The sequence below is a fragment of the Chionomys nivalis genome, chromosome 23 (genome assembly GCF_950005125.1).
Source record: "Chionomys nivalis chromosome 23, mChiNiv1.1, whole genome shotgun sequence".
NCBI classification, from domain to species: Eukaryota; Metazoa; Chordata; class Mammalia; order Rodentia; family Cricetidae; genus Chionomys; species Chionomys nivalis.
Window position 1 is genome coordinate 36,985,053 of NC_080108.1, and position 19,552 is coordinate 37,004,604.

Here is a 19,552-nt window from a genome sequence, read left to right on the forward strand (position 1 = left end):
AGCCTTTAGCTGCTAAGCCAGGAGGCCTGACACTAATCTGTAGGAACAACACCTCCAGAAGCCATGGGACAGGTGACAACCAGGCCCTTAGGGCTTGCTCCACCAGAATTCCCACTGAACAAATAACCTTAACACCATCTTACTGGGGACAGGCTGGTGGAACTTTCCAAGAAGCTGTCTTTACTTGGTTTCAATTGGGATGTGACAAGCTGGTTCAAGTTCCTGCTATGTATCCTTTGCTATGATGACAAAAGCCTGTAGGTTCAAAGAAAGACTTTCTCCTCTAAGTTACTTTATGTCAGAATATTTTATCTGAGGACTAATGACAACTCCATAGTGTAAAGGTTAATCCTGAGTGACATGTCTGGATTTAGAACCACCTTGGAGACACATCTTTGGGCTCTTTGATAGCATTGGCCAGAAAGAGATAAATGTGCTGTGTAAGGGGAGGTCAATGAGTCAGAACTAAACTGTTGTGTCATAATTATGATTACAGAATGTTATGTTTCAAACCCAGGACAAATGGCTGAGGTGTCTTATTTAACACATCAAAGCAGCCCAGCATCCCTCAGTCCCCACCTGTTACAGGGTATGGCTCTCATACCCCACCCTAGACCCTGAGCTCTCCAGCCCAAGAACTCGGCTGCCCTTCTGCCAGAGACTCTGCCCTATACAATCCAGATATTTTGGTTACAGGACTCCTGGCTGCTGCACCTGACTCCCGTCTTCTCCTTTACTTCCCTTCCTCCTCTCCCTGAATGGTCCAGCTCAGTCTGCTTGTGTCCTCTCTGGATTCTCCCAGATGTCCCTATCTGGACCAATACTGTTCCTTTTATCTATAATAAACTTCCTCCTCCGCCATACCAAGGAGCAATCATGTCCTTTCTTTTTCTTTTTATTTACTTATTTTTCATTCATAGGCAAGCACATCTTTTGCTCAGTTATACACATCCACACTTCAAATACAACTGCTAAATACATCAAGGAGAGAACTGTTCAAAGCCTTGAATCACTTGGTCATGCATGGCATGTTCTGTGAAGCTGAGCGTGAGAAAATCTGAACTGTGTACAGAAGCCAAGAGCACAGCCCTGGAGCAAAATCCTAGCCATCTAGGAATCTCTAAAAGGTGATTCTTCATTTCAGAACCTCCCTAGAACAGAGGAACACAACCACGCGACCAAGCCACACAAAGTTTTCTTTGGTCCATTGTTTCTTAATTCTCAAATCACTCCAATCTAGCCCTAGATGTTGATATGTCCCCTCCTCGCGTGTCTGACCACGTCACCCGACAACAGTAATTCTTATCTCCTAATTACTGTGGGGCTGCCAGGCCCAATTCAGAGCAATTTGTTCCCTGGGAATTCCTCTGCTTCATTTTCAGTAAGATGCAGGTAAACATTCTTCCCAGAGTGCTCAGTGGAGTGCTCCCCGCATCATCTAGACTGTGAAAGATGTTCCCATATTTCTATTTCCCCCATCACACGCATCGTGAGTGCACAGTTAGCTTACAGTTAGTGCTAGTTAGCTTCTACCTGTTCAACTTTGAAGGAAGAGACTGACTCAAACTTAGCCACTGTGTCTGATCTTCTCCCCACTGTAAAAATGCCCTTGACTCAGCTTGAAGGAAGTGTCCCTTAAAGAATCAATGCCCAAGTTGCAGTAAATACCTGGCCAAGAGTCTTCTGGAACGCTGGAGAAGACGTCACAAAAGGAGTGAGCTGCTTTAAGGGAAGTGATTCTTTTTCTCCCGACAGAAAATAAGCCCCGATTGTGAAGAACATTTCGCGGTAGCCTGTCTCCAGGGGAACCAGGGCTACGAGTAGGCCAGGCCGAGGCCGCCCACCAGAGAGGCTGCGAGAAGGGTTGGAGATGGTGAACTGTGGGTACCTGCCCTGAGTGGGTGGACCGACTAAAACAGGAAACTCTACGCCTCTATGGAGGAAGGACGGGAGCCAGAAGACTCCCAGGAGCCCGCTAGGGCTGGGGTATTCAGAGAAGCTAGTAGGGTAGAGGGGCAAGGAGTCCCAGAAGATGTGGATGTTGTGAGGGCCCCTGAGGAGGCAAGACAGGTGGAGGTGTCTGAAGTCGCCACGGATTTAAACATGTTGAGGGTCCCCAAGGGAGCCAGAAGGGTGGAAAGGCCTGGAGTCCCCAGGGATGAAAGCATGGTGAGGGGCTCAGATAAGGACCAGGTGGAAATCCTGGAGAAGGGAGGAAGAAGGATGGAGATGCTGAGAGTCCAGGAGACAGAAACTGGGGAGGAATCTGGGCTGTCTGGAGAGATCAGCGAATTGGTGGTCTCTAAAAGCAAGGTGCCAGGAAGGTCCAAAGGGAAGAGGAGGAGTCGCCAGCATGAACTGGAGGAGCAAGTAGGTGGGCAACAGAATCAAGAAAGCCATTTAGGCCAGCCTAACCAGGACCGGGAGGAGTACTTAGATCCCTACTTGGAAGAGACAGTGCCTCGCTATCGCTCCCGGACAATAAAACACAAGGGCATAGCTGACAGTTTCATGGGTCGCCGCCGCCGCAAGAGTCAGGCCAAGTACCGCCTGGAGAGGAAGCCCAGTGTGAGGAGCGGCTCTGGATCTTTGGCTCAGGGCCGCTTGTCCCTGTCTGCTGGATCGTCCCTGTCTGCTGGATCGTCCCTGGCTCCTGGATCGTCCCTGGCTCCTGGATCGTCCCTGACTCCCAGATCGTCCCTGGCTCCCAGGGTGTCCCTGGTTCCCAGGGTGTCCCTAGTACCTCAGGTGTCTCTGGCGCCCCGGGCGTCTCTGGGTCTGGACTCACATCGTTCTAACTCCTTGAGGAGAGAGAGCTCCACTTGGTATCAAGAGCCAGAGCTGGAATACCGGCGGCCCACCATACGGTTCAGCCTCCGCCCCAAGACATCTCGCCGCCTGTCGCAGCGATCAGCTACCCCCTGCGTCTCGCTCATCAGTGCCTTCAACGAGCTGGCAAAGATGGGTGACCCGGACCTGCTGGAGATGGTGGAGGAGGAAGGTAGGACCGCAGGTTGGCGCTGAACAGGCGCGTGAAATTTCTCCGCGAGCGGTTTCTGGGGAACATTCGCAGCGTGGTAAGCCCTGCCCTGTGCCTTGCCTGCCAGGTGGAGGGTGACATTTTGTGCCCCGCGATGTACCCCGATCCACCTGTGCACCTGGCACCTGCAACCTGTGACTCCCTAGGATATCCGGGCATCTGTTTAGGACCCCTCTGACATCGAGTGACTGGCGTGTTGTGGTGTCCTGGGCCAGGATTTTCCGAGGATAGTCTGCGACGCTTCTGTAGGAACTTCCTGTCAGCTCTCTGCAGACCCTTCAGACAAGTTTTGAGACAGTGATTACAGGATGGACTTACCCTAAGGTCTAACAGCTCTTGGGAACACTATGGTGCCTGTGTGTGTGTGTGTGTGTGTGTGTGTGTGTGTGTGTGTGTGTGTGTGTGTTATACAGCTTTAAATGAAGCCTTATTTCTGTTGAAAACACTAGCTTACACTGACCTATATTTTGTCGATTTATAGTCTAGTTAACACATTTTTCCTAAACATGGTTTTCCTTCTGGAACAACTAAGTCTCAGTTCTCTAAGTAATTCTGGAGCTTTAATTTGTTGTCTTCTTTTTTCCAGTATTTTGCACATAAAAGGTGTTCTGGTGTTGGAAGAGGAGAAGATAAAACCTCTCACTCTGTAGATCAGCCAGACTTCGAACTCATGGCAGAACTCCAGTTGCAGACTGAGTGCTGAGGCAGTAGCTCCTGGCTCCATTAAAATAAAATGATTAGAAGATACACGTGTAGTCTTCCTATTTGGTCTTAGCGAGACCAAGAATATTCTTGTTGTCTCCCCACACCTGTTATTTTTCTTTTTGAAACAGAGTCTCACTGTGTAGACTAGGCTAGACTCAAACACACAGAGATCTGCCTGCCTCTGCCTCCCGAGAACTGGGGTTCAAGGCATGTAGCACCATTGACTGCCTTATATCTTGGTGTGTTTCTGAGGTTCAGTCACATAGTACACCGTTCCTTTTATTTGGCAAGTGGTATTTCATTGTGGAGGAACGCCACACCCATTCCTTCATCAAATCCTGGGCATAAAGTTAATTTCCCTCTTTATGCTACAGTGAACATACAGCAATGAACATTCATTTCTAAGTTACTGTTCAAACATTGTTTCTCATTTTTCTCACATCTATCTCAGAAGGTCCATGGAACATGCAGTCACTCTGTATTTGACTAAATTAAGCCATGGCCACAGTTTTCTAAGGGTCTACATAGTTTTTTTTTATCCCACCAGTGGTTTCTATTTCTTTTTTGAATGAAAAATATGAAACAAAAAATATATATGATGTGATAGTTTCTGGGCAATAAAGAAAAATATTACCTTGCAGTCACATGGAGATGAACTATTTCATTTTTCAGTTAAGCCTACTTAACAGAAGCTGTGGGGTTAGCAACCCTTTATCATGAGAACAAATGTATCTTTTGTCTCTCCAAGGAGTTTCAGAACATTCCTGAGGCTCATCTCTTTTCATGGCAAATGGCATGGTGGAGTATCTTTCCTTATATAATCTCAGCTATCTCTCTTATTTGAGTGAACATGGGAGAAAGTTATATTAATGGGAAGTTTGGCATTTGCATCCTGATCATATGTCTGGACCTGGCAGCAAGACACTCAAGAGAGCAGGGACTCGGCAGCACAGTTCCTTGGACAACTCCTGTTTTTCCAGGTGTAAAATGAGAAAGTTCCATGCTTTGCTTTATTGGTCTGGAAGCCCATTTGTTATAGTTGCTTCTCTGTTGCTTGAAGGGATGCCAGGACTAAGGCAATTTATAAAAGAAAATGTTTATTGGAGCTCACAGTTCCAGATGGCTAGAGTCCATGACCATTGTGGCAGAGAACATGACAGCAAATGCGACATTGGAGTCCTGGTCCACAGGCATAATGCAGAGGGCAGAGGGAGGAAGAGAAAGAGAGAGAGAGAGAGAGAGAGAGAGAGAGAGAGAGAGAGAGAGAGAGCTAAATGGAAGTGATGTGATCTTTTGAAACCTCAGAGTTCACCCCTAATGACATACTGCCTCCAACAAGGCACACCTCCCTATCCCTCCTAAATAGGTCCATGTGCAGAACTCAGGTATGTCACTTACTGTGGCCATTCTTATTCAAACTACCAGATTTTTTTGTATGCTTCTGTGACTGCTATTGACAAGCTATAACTGGAAAAAGTAGATTGAAGTTTAGCATTTGAAATGAAAGTTTAAAAGCTGGATGTAAAGTCATATCATTATAGCTATATTAAACAGTGTATCTAATAAAACCACCCACCCCTTAACTATGATGTTATTTAAGTTCCCTTGCAGTTGTTAGTTGTTCTCAATAGGAACACACTACGAAATCTGCTGTGAGGTGATTTCAAAAGCCTGGGTGGTAGAGCTTCCTCTTGCACATCAGGACACAGTATGAGCTTGGGAACACTAACCCAACTGTGGTCTGATATTTACCAAAACACTGCTCATGGTGCCACGTGGTTATACTTTATTTTGTGCTGCTGGTAAGCACGTAACCTGAGATGATCTCTTGGCAAACACAGGGGCTATTTTGAGCTCTGCTTTTGCAAGAGAACTTGTTCATGGTAAGGTGCCTTCCATGGAAACCTGTCATCCAGTCTGTGCTGGCTTTCCTCTGTAGTGTGTAAATGGTGACTCTCCTCAGCGGTTAGTACCACCCTTCACAACTCTGCTTTCTTGCCTACATACAGCAAGTTTCCAGGGCTGGAAGGATCTCAAAGTGCTCACGTAGAACTGGCTCCAAATTTGACCTCCTCAGGACCCTTGGTTTTTAACATTTAAAAAAAAATTACTTTTAAGTGTTTTAAATTTTTGTTTATTTTATATGTATGAGAGTTTTATGTGTGTGTATGTGTACTACATGGGTACATGATGCCCTCAGAAATGGGAAGAGGGCATTATATCCCCTGGGACTGGAGTTACAGATGGTTGTGAACAGCCATGTGAGTGCTGGGAAGGGAAACTGATCCTCTCTACAAGAGCAATATGTGTTCTAAACTGCTGAGTCATCTCCTCAGCCCCTTATTTTTGTGTGTCTCTGTGTCTGCTGTGTGATGCAGGTGCCTGTAGAAGCCAGAAGAGAGCTTTGGGTTCCTTGGAGCTAGAATAACAGACATTTATGAGCTACAAGATATAGGTCCTGGGAGCAGAGCCTTGGTCCTCTGGAAGAACTCTGCTTAATCTGGACCTCTGAGCCCCAGGCCTCATGCTTGGTGTGTGTGTCTGAGTCGTGAATATTTGTACCTGGGATAGCAAGTGATCTGTGTGTGTGTGTCTGTCTAATATAGGAGGAAAAAGAATCTAACCTCCTCAAATACTGCTGCTCAGAAGATTCAACACACAGAAAAAAGAACTCATGAAGTGGTTGGGGGCAAGGCTAGGAAGGAGAATGTCTGAGCTGCCACAGTGTGAAGTATCAGCTGGGCAGAGCCAGTGCAGAGAGTTTACTCCAGGGAAGGGAAGCAGGGGATTAAAGGATACAGAGTGAGGGGAGGGTAGCAGGAACCTTGGAAGACTTAGAGCAACCCTTGTCAGAATCTTCAAATCCATTTTGTCAAGTTCACATGAGAGTTTGAAAGTGAAAGTGTCTCTCCTGCCTAATTTTATGTCAAACAGAGCAAAGGAGGCAGGTAAAGGAGGGTTTCCTGTTTAGAATTTTCACCTTTTTCTTCATAAATATGGAGCCATAAAGTGCTCTGTGCAACCTTGTTTAAGGACTGCTTTTTGATGACTCTGTGATGCGATCCTATTTGTGGATTGCATTGTTCCTTGATGTAATTGTGATAACTTGTCTTTCACCTCAGTGAGTTGGTATCCCCTGCTACCCTAACTTGAGATATAAATATATGTCTCTGAGAGTCTTGATCCTGACCTCTTTGTCATAAGGCCTGTTAATTAATTTTTGTTGCTTTAATGAAGTGTCTGACAGTGATAGCAAGTCAAGAGCAGAGTAGTATTTAGTTCACGCATTTAGAGCTGAGTGATTGACATATGTACAGCTTGAGGGATTTCTGGCTATGCCACATATCACGATGACTGATACTGCAGTAGCAAATGCAAGAGAACAATTTACAGTAAGACGCAATGCCAGAAAGACTCAGGGCATGATGGGCTCTTTCTCTCACAGCTCGTTCTCACAAGGAATGACTGCGACCTCTAGAGCTAAAGGAGTTTCTGCCAAATGGGATGTCTGCAGTGTTTCAGTTATGTGTGACTAGGCTCTTGATGGCTCAGCGGTTAAGAGCACTGCCTGCTCTTCCAAAGGTCCCAAGTTCAAATCCCAGCAACAACATGATAACTCACTACTATCTGTAATGAGATCTGGTGCCTTCTTGAGGAAGAGACTTGGTCAGTTGTCCTCATAAATTAGGACCATGAAACCCAAATATGGACAAATTTAACAGAACCACCATATATGGGCTGCCCATGCATGCTTTGCCAGGGTACAAATTTTCTTTTTCTATTTCAGGTTCTTGCCTTCCCTTCTTAATATTGTCACACTGGAAGCCAGACCTCTGGCATATCCAAAGGCATGTAAGAGTGCTCAGTCTTCCCTTCACTCACAAGTCAACTGAGAACTGTTTGGGGCATTATGGAATCCCAAGCTATATATTGAGGCATATTCACTGGGAAAGCCCTTGATGTTTGGTTTTTATGTTATATACTTTTCAAAGATGTTTTATTTCTGTTTTTCTCTTTCACAAGAAAAAGTCCACACTCAGAAAATCTAAGTGATACAGTCATTGTTGCTTAAGGTTCATGTTGTGCTTTTAAGTGTTAGCACCTTTCTGTTTGTTTGTTTTTATTGTTTTTACTGAGCTATATATTTTTCCCACTCCCCTTCCTTCCTCCCCTTTTTCTCTTGGCCTCCCACTCCCACCATGCTCCCACTTAGAAAAAGGCAAGATCTGATGAGTTATTGGACGTGTTAACATCTTAAGAATGCCTCCTGCAACACGAAGATATGAATATAAAAATTACAAGAACTTTATTCTGAAACCTAAGCCAAATAATTTATAGAACTCCAGAAAAATGAATTTGGAATATAGCATATCCTAATAATAGCAACAATATCAACAAGGATCTTCTATACACCACACACACACATCAGCTCACACACCTTAAAAGGTGGAAGGCATTGTGTCATTGATGTGTCGGCTGAAAGGGAAGCTATGGATGCTGTGTTGTTTGCCATGATGCATTGTCTCCACCTGTGTAGGGAACATAGCCTGAGGAACAAATGGGAGCCTGGAAGCACAGCTAATACTGAACTCTGTTACCTTTCTATATTGCCTATGCTTTAGTGCAGCATGATTAATAAAAACTCCAAAACCAATCTTTAAGTGGGGTTATCAGCTGAATGGCATCATATGAACCAGGTAGAATCTTTGTTGTGTAGCACCATCTTCCCAGAGACTTCAAAGATTGGTGTAGAAAATTTTATTATTCACTGTAGAAAACTTAAACATTATACCTATAAAAACAGAAAGTTTAAATTTAAGTAGACATTGAAAGAAAGGTACCATAGAGATGAAAATAGGTATAGGAAGAAGTTGAATTTTGGAAAACAGTGTTTTGATAATAACTTTAGTCCCAAATTTTTTATTTTTCTTCTGTCCCACACCAGATGACTCTCCTGATATGAGACAGAAACTCTGAGTTTTTCATTTAACAACATGCTTTGATTTATAGAAGGATTGAGCCACAGACCAACTCCAAAGCCAGCTTTGATTTTTAAGTCAGTTGGGGCTACTATTATATTGAAAAGTAAGGAGATATTTATGTTTGGGGAGTGAGATTTTACCCTGCGGAGAATATTGGTATCATAAACCAAATTTTTCTTTATTTGGTGATTCTTTATGGATAGCTATCTTTTTTTTCTTTAGGCATCTAGATGTCCAAGATCTCTTGACATCTCAAAGATGGATATTTTCTATTTTCCTGCAAAGACAAGAACAGAATCCTGCCCCAACCATTGTGAGGTTTCCTTACAACTTGTAGAATTGTCACCTTAGTGAATGACCTGTCATTTCTCTGTATTAAGAGATTCATCCTTTTCAAATTGAATATTGATAATTTTGATGGTATTTATAGCTTCTCTTCTCCTGTATAAAAAGGAGTGAAATCCTTTCCCCAACATAGTACACTTAGTTCCCATTCTGAGGTCAATACATAAGGTACACAAGCTTATTTAATTCAGAAGTTTTTTCTATTGTTCAGTGTCTTGGCAGTTGTTGTTCCCTTCTCTTTAACATTAAAGAAATTCAAAGTTGCAATCAATTTCATGGGGTGTTTATCATCCCTTTCTGTTTGTCTAACGTATCCTTTGTAGTTCAATTTAATCTTTCTATAACTGCCTGACCTGTAGGATTGTGTGGTATACCTGTATATGTTTTATATAGTAATATAATGTCTTAAAGACATATGCTGAAACATTGTCTTCTTCATTTGTCATTCTTACCCATGATGGCCATAACTTCTAATAAATGTATGATTACCAAATCCACCTTTTCTGAATGCAAGGTAGTTGTCCATTAAAAACTTGACTAGGTATCAATGGTGTGATGTACATATTTTAGATTTTTAAATTGTACAAAATGGAACATATCCATCTGCCATATTTCATTCCTTTGCATACACTTTGGGTTACTTCCTGCAGGTAGTGGTGTTTGGTTGTACAAATAAAAAGTAGAAGATTTTCTAATGTTCTCCTTGGCTTGTTGTATGTATTTTAAAAGTCCTTTTAAAACATTTGCTATTGACATGATGTTTTTATGAAATTCTGAGGATTTCATCACATTTCCTGTCAATAATTGATTTATACATTACCTTATGCTAGAGGATCTGGCAGACTCATATGAGAAGTGTGTTATGTACCTGAATAAGCAATAAAGTCATTTCTGTATTATCGGGTATAAATTCAGTGGTTTCAATATCCAAAACAACTCATTCTGCATATTGTGAGTTAGTAACTATGTTGAGAGGGTCTTTAAAATCCCTTAGTACCTTGAAAATAGCATACAATTTTGACTTTTGGATAGAATCATAAGGACTATTTTCCATTTCACTTAAATTTTCTGACTTGCAACCTACCTTTCCTGATTTATTTGTATCGATATAAAAATCGGATCTCCAGTTATTGGTGTTTCCCATACAATGTGAGGGAAGATCCAATTAGTTCTCTTTAAAAGTCTAGTTCTCTCACTTTTGGAGCAGTTGTTGAGCTTTCCAAGAAAATTACTATAACATCTTTGCCAGTGTCCACTGACTTCCATTAATTTGTTAATTCCATCACTCGTAAAAGATACTATAATTTCTGCTGTGTCTATACCTGCTAATTTACAACATAATTTATCTTTCTTTTTCTTATTTCTTCTAGGTTTAAGAGCCAAAGAAATAGACTATGTTTTCCAAAGGAGTGAGGTAAGTCTGTGTGTTAACTTTATTATATGCAAAATACAAAGATTATAACAAGGTTAGCACCTCAGATGTATAACTGCTTTGAACCCCACTTATCCTCGCCTATAATTCTCTGACTTGATCATCTTTTAATGTGAGACAGATCTCACACCTCATTCACTATTTAAACTTAACATTAGATTGGTGTTCTCACTAAAAAAACCAACCCATTGCAAATAGTTTTACTGTCAGAAAATTGCTTGATTTAAGAGTCACACAAGAATTCATTTAAAAACAAAATTTTTAAATGGAGCAGAGCAAGATATTGTTGTATTGGAAAAGTCTCATTTGAATTCATATTGACGTTTCCTGTACAATAAGTTCAGATGTGCTGGGGTTTGATCTGCAGGACAATAACTTTAAACAAAACACTGTAAGGACGTGTAATGCTGGTTTGTGTGTGACACTTGTTTACACCATGGTTGTTGGGGTGGAAAACATATTCTTACCGAGGGCTATCTGGTTCAAGTGACTCAAGAGTTAAGAAAACACTTTTATCTAAAACAATAAAATCAAATACAGTTGCTCTCTGTATCTGCAAGTCCCAGCCTTGTGTAGTCAATCAACTAAGCCTTGAAGGGAGGAAAAGTGAGATTGTCCTGTGACAGCATGCTGTGTACCCGAAACACACATGATGGAGTAATGAGACAATTTATGAGTCCTCTGAATGAATAAGACCACATTTGTTACTTGTAGAAGTATGTGACATCCATCGACGTAACAGTGCTGTTCTATTTTGTACCAGTTTACTTAATTGGTTAGTGACTGGGCACTGGGAAGGAGGGCACAAGACAATGAAAGCCGTGCCACTGTTGAGGAACCACAGGCTTGACCATAGTAAGGATTCTTCTTAGACATAACAAATCTAGGTTACAGGAGCCAATGAAATACTCAGCCAAGAGGTTAAAAATAAAGGAAGGAACTCTACCAGTTTATGTTTCAAGTTAGAGACATAATTGCCAGTTTGGGGTCAAATCTGAATCTAAGGTGTGAGATAGTCAAGTTCCTGTGAGGACATCACCAGGACCGTGTGGTTTGCTTCAGCCATTTCATATGTAAAACAACTGCTTTTTCTGTATGTTCATAGAATGCAGATGTTTTAAGGCTCTCGGGTCAAACAAGGACAAACTTAAGTTCCTTTACTGCCTTCATGGTGTAAATGTAGTTCTACCATTTATTTTTATTTATTTTTCTGTTTTATAAGTTTCCACTGTGGGGGGGGGTTGTGATACACACATGTATTCAGGTGTCCCTGGAAGGCCAGAAGATGTAGGAGTTACATGTGTTGCTAGGAACCAAATCCAGGTACTCCAAAAGAGTAGCAATTACTCTTAACTTCTGAGACATCACTCTATCTCTTTGTGGCTAGTTTGTAGAGACTGCCATTTCAGAACTGTTTGATAGGTTACTTTTATTTGTTATTTTGTTACAGTTTTGCAGTCACCAGTGTGATTTGTGTCTGCTGAAGTAGTTTGAATATACCTGTGCTCAACCTGTCTTCCTCCTAGCTAAGAAGACGGAGAGACTATTGTTCCTTGCAATCTACTGTGTAAACCCTACAACACGCAGTATATTCGAGAAAGCTCCTGAAGTGCCTTTAATCCACATTCACTGTTTTTCAAAACTGATTTGCCCAGAACCAAGCAGTTAGAGTGACATGTTGGATGTGATGCTAAAGAGAGGGGGGGGGAGGGAGGGAGGGGGAGAGAGAGAGAGAGAGAGAGCTGAATATCCAATGTCGATATGGACTTCAGGTCACATCTGGTAACTGGGGCCACTCCTGATCCTATCCCTGGAAATTCAGAAAGTGGACAGGTGAGACCTCAGGAGCCAAATCTGTGGTGTGTGCACCACTGAGTAACAGGTGGATTGGAAACCCATGTCCAAGAAAGCAGACACACTTTGGTTGCATGTGGCTTGAGTGTATCATATATGCACAGGGATTTGTCTTGCATTGTACACTGTTTTAAAGCATGATGTGTCCTCTTCAAAGCTACAAATTTTCAATTACTTCAAACCAATGGCAAGAAACATGAAACATCCAGTCAGTGATGCGTGTTCCCTGTTGGTCCTGCTCAGAATCCTAAAAATACCACAGCTTCTGGTTATTTTACTGTGGGTAGAAGGTTTTAAGCCTTTCACCTGTTGCAAATTGTCTCAGGACTTAGTAGAGCTTCCTCTACAATGTTTCTTTTCCTTCCTCTGTTCCTCCCATCTCTCTTTTTCTTTCCAACCTTACAAAGATGTGTGTACAGATACATACGCACACGTGCATGTAAGAACACATACTTGCAGCTTCATATACCATTTCAGATGGAGAAATCGAGTCCAGGTTTCAGGATGTGGTATTTCTGCAGAGAGAACCTCACTGTTCTTGCTTTGGAAACTTAAATGTTACGGTTTTTTACTTAGGCCATTCTTAATAGCTCTGTATCTCCCCCTCCCTCCCTCCCTTTTTGCTATTAACAGAGCCTGGTCTCCAGGGATACCAGCTTCCTCATCAGTGATGAGCCACAGCCATTGGTAAGCAATGACCCTTGATTCCTTTGTTGGGTGGACAGACATAGATGTCCTTCTGTGTCCTGACCTGGGGATACTAGCACCTCAATCTCAGGTCCTTATGTGTGGTATCTGAGAATGTATTACTTTCAGAAAATTATTTTTTAAGAAAAAGATTATAGCAGACATGGTAAGAAGAGCGGCACATAGGGAACATTAGTTTACACTTTTAATAAGTTTGGCTGTTGCAGAAACTTTGTGAAAAACACTCTGTGTTTATGGGGCAGGTCTTGGAATTGAACCCTCAGCCTTCTTACTCCACTACAGAATGCTTAGCTATAAATTAATGCCTAAGAATAATCATAATTTAAACTTCAAAAATTAAACTTAGATCCAACTCAGAAGTTATTGAACTTAAAATTTGATTAAGTTTGCTGAGTAAATAAGGATGCTCTTTGGGAAGACGGGAAATGGAATTCAGGTGTCCTCGGTTTCCCCTGGCATTGTCTTTGAGGGTCCTTACTTGTACTTAGTAGCTCTGTCTCCTCTGCACCTTCTGGTTGAGACAACTTTAAGTACTTCCTTGCACCTAGTAACCTCCAGGGTTGATGCTGTCTTTTTACTTTGTAGAGCGCACCTCAGCCGGAGCGTTCCTAATGTGTTTCTCATGTTTCAAACCGGAGGTGGAGAAAGTAAAAAGTCTCATCAGCTTTGCATCACATCCTGGGCACACTGGGACACTTTAGCCTTGATTATTTGGCTTAAGTGGGTTTGCTCAGGTTTCTCCACTACTATGTTTCTGTATGTTCCTCTTCTTACGTATCACACTAGTCTCCGTGTCAGCATGCACATAAGTGCTAAGGGTTGTGCTTCATCTTAAAAGTAGATGATAGTAATAACTGTTTGGTTGGTTTTTCTTTCACTGTCACTAACAGTGTCAAAACTTGAACCCAGGACCATCTAGACAAACATTCTACCATTAAACCACATTTCCTTTCCCTGGACTTCTTCTGTGGCCTTTCCTTCCCTCCTCCTTCCTTGCTCAGCATCACATCATAGATATTTATTTTATATCTTGTGTTATAAGCTCAATAATATTTTATTTCATTGCATTAGAAAGCTTTTTAGTGAAGTCGGTGTAACTTGGACACACTCCATGATTGTGTTCTGTTTTGTTCTTGGTGTTTTCTTCATTTTTGATACTACAAGATACTGTGCAGGTTCGTCTTGTACATTTCTAACCTTAATCAAGAATGAATTGCTGCTCCAGAGAACTTTTGTTCTCTTTACAACCAGTCAGCACGAAGAGCATCTGTGTCAGCCAAGATCGTTTTAGACGTGTTCAAAGTAGGATGCTTTGAGGAGCAGTTGTACAGATTGTCGTAGTGTAGGAGATTCCCAACATACACAGGTATAGCAACCACGAACCCAGTGCAGCCCATGGGACCAGGGAACGGAGGGAAATGGACTGTTTCTGGAACCCAGAAGGGGAAAATCAAGTACATAAGACACTCTTGAATTCAAATATAGGACAGTGAGGAGAAAAGCAGCCTGGTTTTTGGCTGGCGTATCATTGGGCTATTTTTCTAAAATAAATGTATTTTTTTAATTTATGTTTTTCCTCTTTTTTCATTAATGACCTGTACCTTTAGTGTTCTCTTTAAGAAATAGGGGTAGGACTGTCAGTTCTGTGGTGTGTATGATGCTTAAGGGGAGGAAGGATTCAGCAGGACAGTCACCACCAGAAATGGAGGGTTTACCAGCTTCCCTGTAGCACAGCAATGGTGGGCAAGATATGAGAGAAACTCATGAACACAGGCTCTCTGAGGGGCAGCGTCTATGCAGGCATTGGGAGTGTTTTGATGTCATGATGATTTGGAATAACTAATTCTGGGGCTTGTTATAGTTACCTATGCCTGGTGTCGAGGCACAGCAGGTCTTGCTAAGTCAGAACCATCTCAACAACACCACCCGCTCCAGCCCGACACCCCTACTGTGAAGCCAGGGTTAGCTATGATAAACTCTTTCCAGGTAGGTGGTGGCTGTACTTTCAGGAAGCAAACCCTTCATCTTAGGGAACAACAGTCTTGCTCCAGGGCTGGAATGTCTCATCATAGCTGTTCACCACAGAGCACAGCTTTATTGATGTGTGCCCATGTGTTGAAGCCCAAAAGGATTTGTGCTGACTCTCCATTGGTTGCTCCACAGACTCAGAAGCGATTCAATTTGTTCCTGAGGAGGCGTCTGATGGTAAAACAGTGCTGGCTGCTGATGCCTGTACCTGAGTGTCTGCAGTAACAGCCTGGATGCTTTCTGAATACTGAGTTCAATTCCATGAATGCTGTACATACAAGGCGGGGGGGGGGGGGGGCGGGCTTGATCACTGATTCCCAGTTAGCAGGCAGTTGGCATTTAATCATGGTAATTCTCAAGTCTTTTCCGTTTGATGAGCCCACTTCCTAAAAGCATACATGCAAACACACTTACACATACAGTGTAAATAACTTCAAAGGCTCAGGAGTCATCGGGATTATAAATGATAGGAAGCTAGATCCTAACTGTGTATTGCTTTGTAGTAACTGGGCATCTTTAAGGACAAGTATACACACAAATATATATACTAAAATGTGTTCTTCATGTCATATTTTCAGTAAAATAAAAGCATGATGTATTTTAATTACATCCGCTTGTCTGTAAAAAAAAAATTGAGAGGTCTTTTTTCTGCTCCATTTAGCTCTAATCAGTTTTTTAAGAATCTGAAGACTTGGGGCTGGAGAAATGACTCCATGTTTATGAGAACTGGCTGCTTTTGCAGAGGTCCAGGGTTGAACCTCAGCAACCATCATGGCTCATAATCATCTGTAACTCCAGACCTAAGGGAATCCTATGGCTAGCCTTCTGAGAACTATAAACTCTTCTAAAAACAGGAATGATTTCCCAAAGGTTCTACTTTGCAAATCCTGGTTGTCACAAAACGAAAGATGGATGTTATTTTGCTTTCTGAATTCGTCTTTGATTATATGTGGACTAAACTATGCCTCTCTTGGCTTCCACACATTTTGGTGAACTTCATCAAATATGTTCATTTTGCAATGATGTGCAACAATGCCAGTGAGTGTTTCATTTACTTTCTCCTTTTTAAAACTCACTTGAGGTAGAGGAGCTTATTTTTTTCTCAGGTTTTTCCTTTCCTTTATGAAAGGGGAGGGGCTCTGGGTCTTCTAGAGACAGGCAGATAAGTCAAGCCTTTGAATTAAATTTTTTCTGATACTTGGTCTGTTCTCCTTAGATATTTTTGTGTGTTTATTCCACCAGGTTCATTTGAATTAAATTTTTTCTGATACTTGGTCTGTTCTCCTTAGATATTTTTGTGTGTTTGTTTTACCACTCTTATCCTCATATGCCTTAAGTGCCTCTTCCTCCTCCACCACAGCCACCAGTGACCCATAGGCAAATAGAATTACTGCGTTCACAGACCTCAGATCAAGCCAAGATTTCTGTCCCTTTTATGTGAACTCTCAGCTGAGCTGAAAAGTGTGGACCAGCACAAGGCCTGCAGAAGGTGCTCAGGAGTTAGCAGGTGTACCTTCTAAAAAAAAAATCAAAAGATCTAGCTCTCATTTACTAGTTCCAGGAAGCAACTGGGAGACCTCCCATCAACCTTTGCATGATGCTGAGCCTCTCACAAGGGACTGTCGCTCAAAAGTACATAGTATTGTACCTTTCCCATGAATGGTGAGGAAGAAAATCAAATGTGAATTCCTTTTTCCCCCTGAAATGCTCAGTACTGTTTTTGTTTGTTGTTTCCTTTTGCTATCACAAAAGGGAAGGAATTCATGAGCTGCACGTCATGTAAAAGGTGAACATGTAATTTTGATTATTTGAGAAAATCCATAAAATCATAAAGAAAGATGGGTTGTGGCTCACTTGAGACACTGACGACAGACATTTGTAGGACTTAGCCATGGCGATGCTGCCTGCCCACTCCCTGCTTCTGATTCTTAATTGCACCTTGGTTTTTGACTGTGCCCTGAAAGAAATGTGTAATAATGCAACACTTATAGACTAGTTGGTGTGGTGTTCAATTAAAACCACACATTTCTGTCTGCGTATGTATTCTGTCTGTGTATGAGTATATTCATCTTATATTTTGGTCTACTTGCAGCATTTTTGTGAAAGCATGTGGTTAATGTGCTTAGCATGTACTTAAAACATTTCCACCTTTCCTGAGTATATATCCTTTAATCCTCTCTGTGAAATTTTAAGTTATAAAAGTAACCTAATTTCTGTCATGTTTTGGCTTGCTTGCTATGTTGAGTATGGAAAAAAAAATGAAGTGGTGGCCAAGTTGCAATGACTTTTCTTCATGTTTTTGCCTTCTGAAAATACACAATAATGTAAAATCATGTTAATTATGTCTTCTGCAGTTTCAAAGAAGCGAACAAAGCAAAGATTCAATCTTCTTCAGAGATGGAGTTAGGCAGATCGACTTTGTCCTTTCTTATGTGGAAGATGTGAAGAAAGACGCAGAGCTAAAGGCAGTAAGTGCTTATCTGGGAGAAGCAGAGAAGAAAGATGAATATTCTAAGACAGAACTGACTGAGAATATACTGAGGATGCAGCGTTTATCAGTTAACATTTACTTCCTGAATATTTTGGACTTGATAACTGAGTTAACTTCTTTCTTCTCCCCTGTCCTCTTCTTTCTTCCTCCGTTCTGTCACTTCTCTTTCTATGTGACTGACATCAATTTCATGCACCTTGCTTTAGATATTAAGTGTGACCCCACAAATAGAGGTTTTATCTCTGAATCTAGTACAGTGGTTCTCAGCCTTCCTAATGCTGCAATCCTTTAATAAAGTCCCTCATGTTGTGGTGATCCCCATCCATAAAATTATTACATTGCTGCTTCATAACTGATATTTGCTACTGTTATGAATCATAATGTAATTATCTGATATGCAGGATAGCTGATATGTGACTCCCAAAAGGTTAGAAACCATAGGTTAAGGACCACTGATCTACATACTCATAAGCACACACACATGTTGTAATAAGAGCGGCAGGGCTGCGTCTCCGGCACCCGGCCGCCCACATGGCTAGCTTATGCCCCCAAATAATTACACGGAAACTGTATTCTTTTGAACACTGCCTGGCCCATTAGTTCCAGCCTCTTATTGGTTAGCTCTTACATATTGATCTAACCCATTTCTAATATTCTGTGTAGCCCCACAAGCTGGCTTACCAGGGAGGATCTTAACCTGCGTCTGTCTGGAGTGGGAGAATCATGGCGACTCCTGACTCGGCTTCTTTCTCCCAGCATTCTGTCTGTTTACTCCATCCACCTAAGGGCTGGCCTATAAATGGGCCAAGGCAGTTTCTTTATTAAATGAAAGTAACTCCTCCATCATTTTTCCTTTTTTTGTTTAAACAAAAAAGAAAGGCTTTAACTTTAACATAGTAAAATTACATATAACAAAATGGTTATTAAGCAAGAATTAGTTACAATATTTATATTTATTTTAGTTCTCTTGTGTGTTTTATATCATAACTATTATCCTAATAATGTCATCTATCTGCTTTTGGTTTCAGGGAACTAACATAATTTTCCTTGGGCTTTACCTGGCTCTTCTCTAGCTGTAGAACTAATGCCTTACAGGGTGAACTGTTGATAGAGGTTTCTGTCCTGCTCAATTCTACAGCCAGTCTGGCTTCCTTTGTCATGACTGCTGATGGACTCTTTCCTCTTCCCAGAATTCTCCTGTTCTTGTTGCTCCATCTATACTTCCTGACTGGTCATTCCACCTATACTTTCTGCCTGGCTACTGGCCAATCAGCATTTTATTAAATTACTACAAGTGACAAGTCTTTACGTAGTACAAGACCGTAGAATAAGTCCCACAGCAGTGAACCTCTTGCACAGTTTAGACTTGCATCTCACATGATGACTGTCCATTTGAGAAATGATTAAAACTGCTTCTGTTTTTCACTTCATAATTTTGGACTAACTATTTGTCTTCCATATTATTTGATTTTTTCAACTCTAAAATGATAAGTCTAGTCTCTCACTATTTAGAGTAAATTAACTAGTGCATTAAAAAAAAACTGAACATAAGACTCAGTACAGACCATAATGAGGGCTATTTCCTCAATGGTAGCAGGAAATATTCCCTGAAGTTCAATTTTCATTATTGCTATCTACTTCAGAACCAATAAGCTTATGTTAAGGAAGAACAAAAGGAATAAATGGTTGATTATGTTTAATAAATCAAATCATTTGATGTATCCGAAGGATCTTATACTCGTGATACAATTGTGGTAATTTCCTTGGTATAAAGATTTGTTTTTTACTGTCTTTTAGTGATTCTGATCATGTCCAGTGAAATGTCTTTCTTGTTCTTGATTAAATTTTAATGATTCATTCAGGGAAATAAAAGTCAGAATCAGTAAATAAATTTTAAAAAGAACCATTAATCTACTATCTCCTTCTAATATTCAGTTTTCATCTTCAAAGTGTGTAGTCAATCTATA

At 41.3% G+C, this 19,552-nt stretch overlaps 1 protein-coding gene across 1 annotated transcript in view; it reads left to right on the plus strand.

Annotated features, from left to right (window-relative positions):
- Positions 1-2,665: 2,665 nt before the first annotated feature.
- Positions 2,666-19,552, plus strand: part of Ano5 (anoctamin 5) — a 96,917-nt gene continuing 80,030 nt past the window's right edge. The window contains exons 1-5 of the mRNA XM_057756473.1: positions 2,666-3,001; positions 10,443-10,486; positions 12,992-13,045; positions 15,230-15,271; positions 17,449-17,562. Coding sequence (XP_057612456.1) covers positions 2,962-3,001; positions 10,443-10,486; positions 12,992-13,045; positions 15,230-15,271; positions 17,449-17,562 — 294 coding nt within the window. The 5' untranslated portion in view covers positions 2,666-2,961. The remainder of the gene's footprint in view (positions 3,002-10,442; positions 10,487-12,991; positions 13,046-15,229; positions 15,272-17,448; positions 17,563-19,552) is intronic.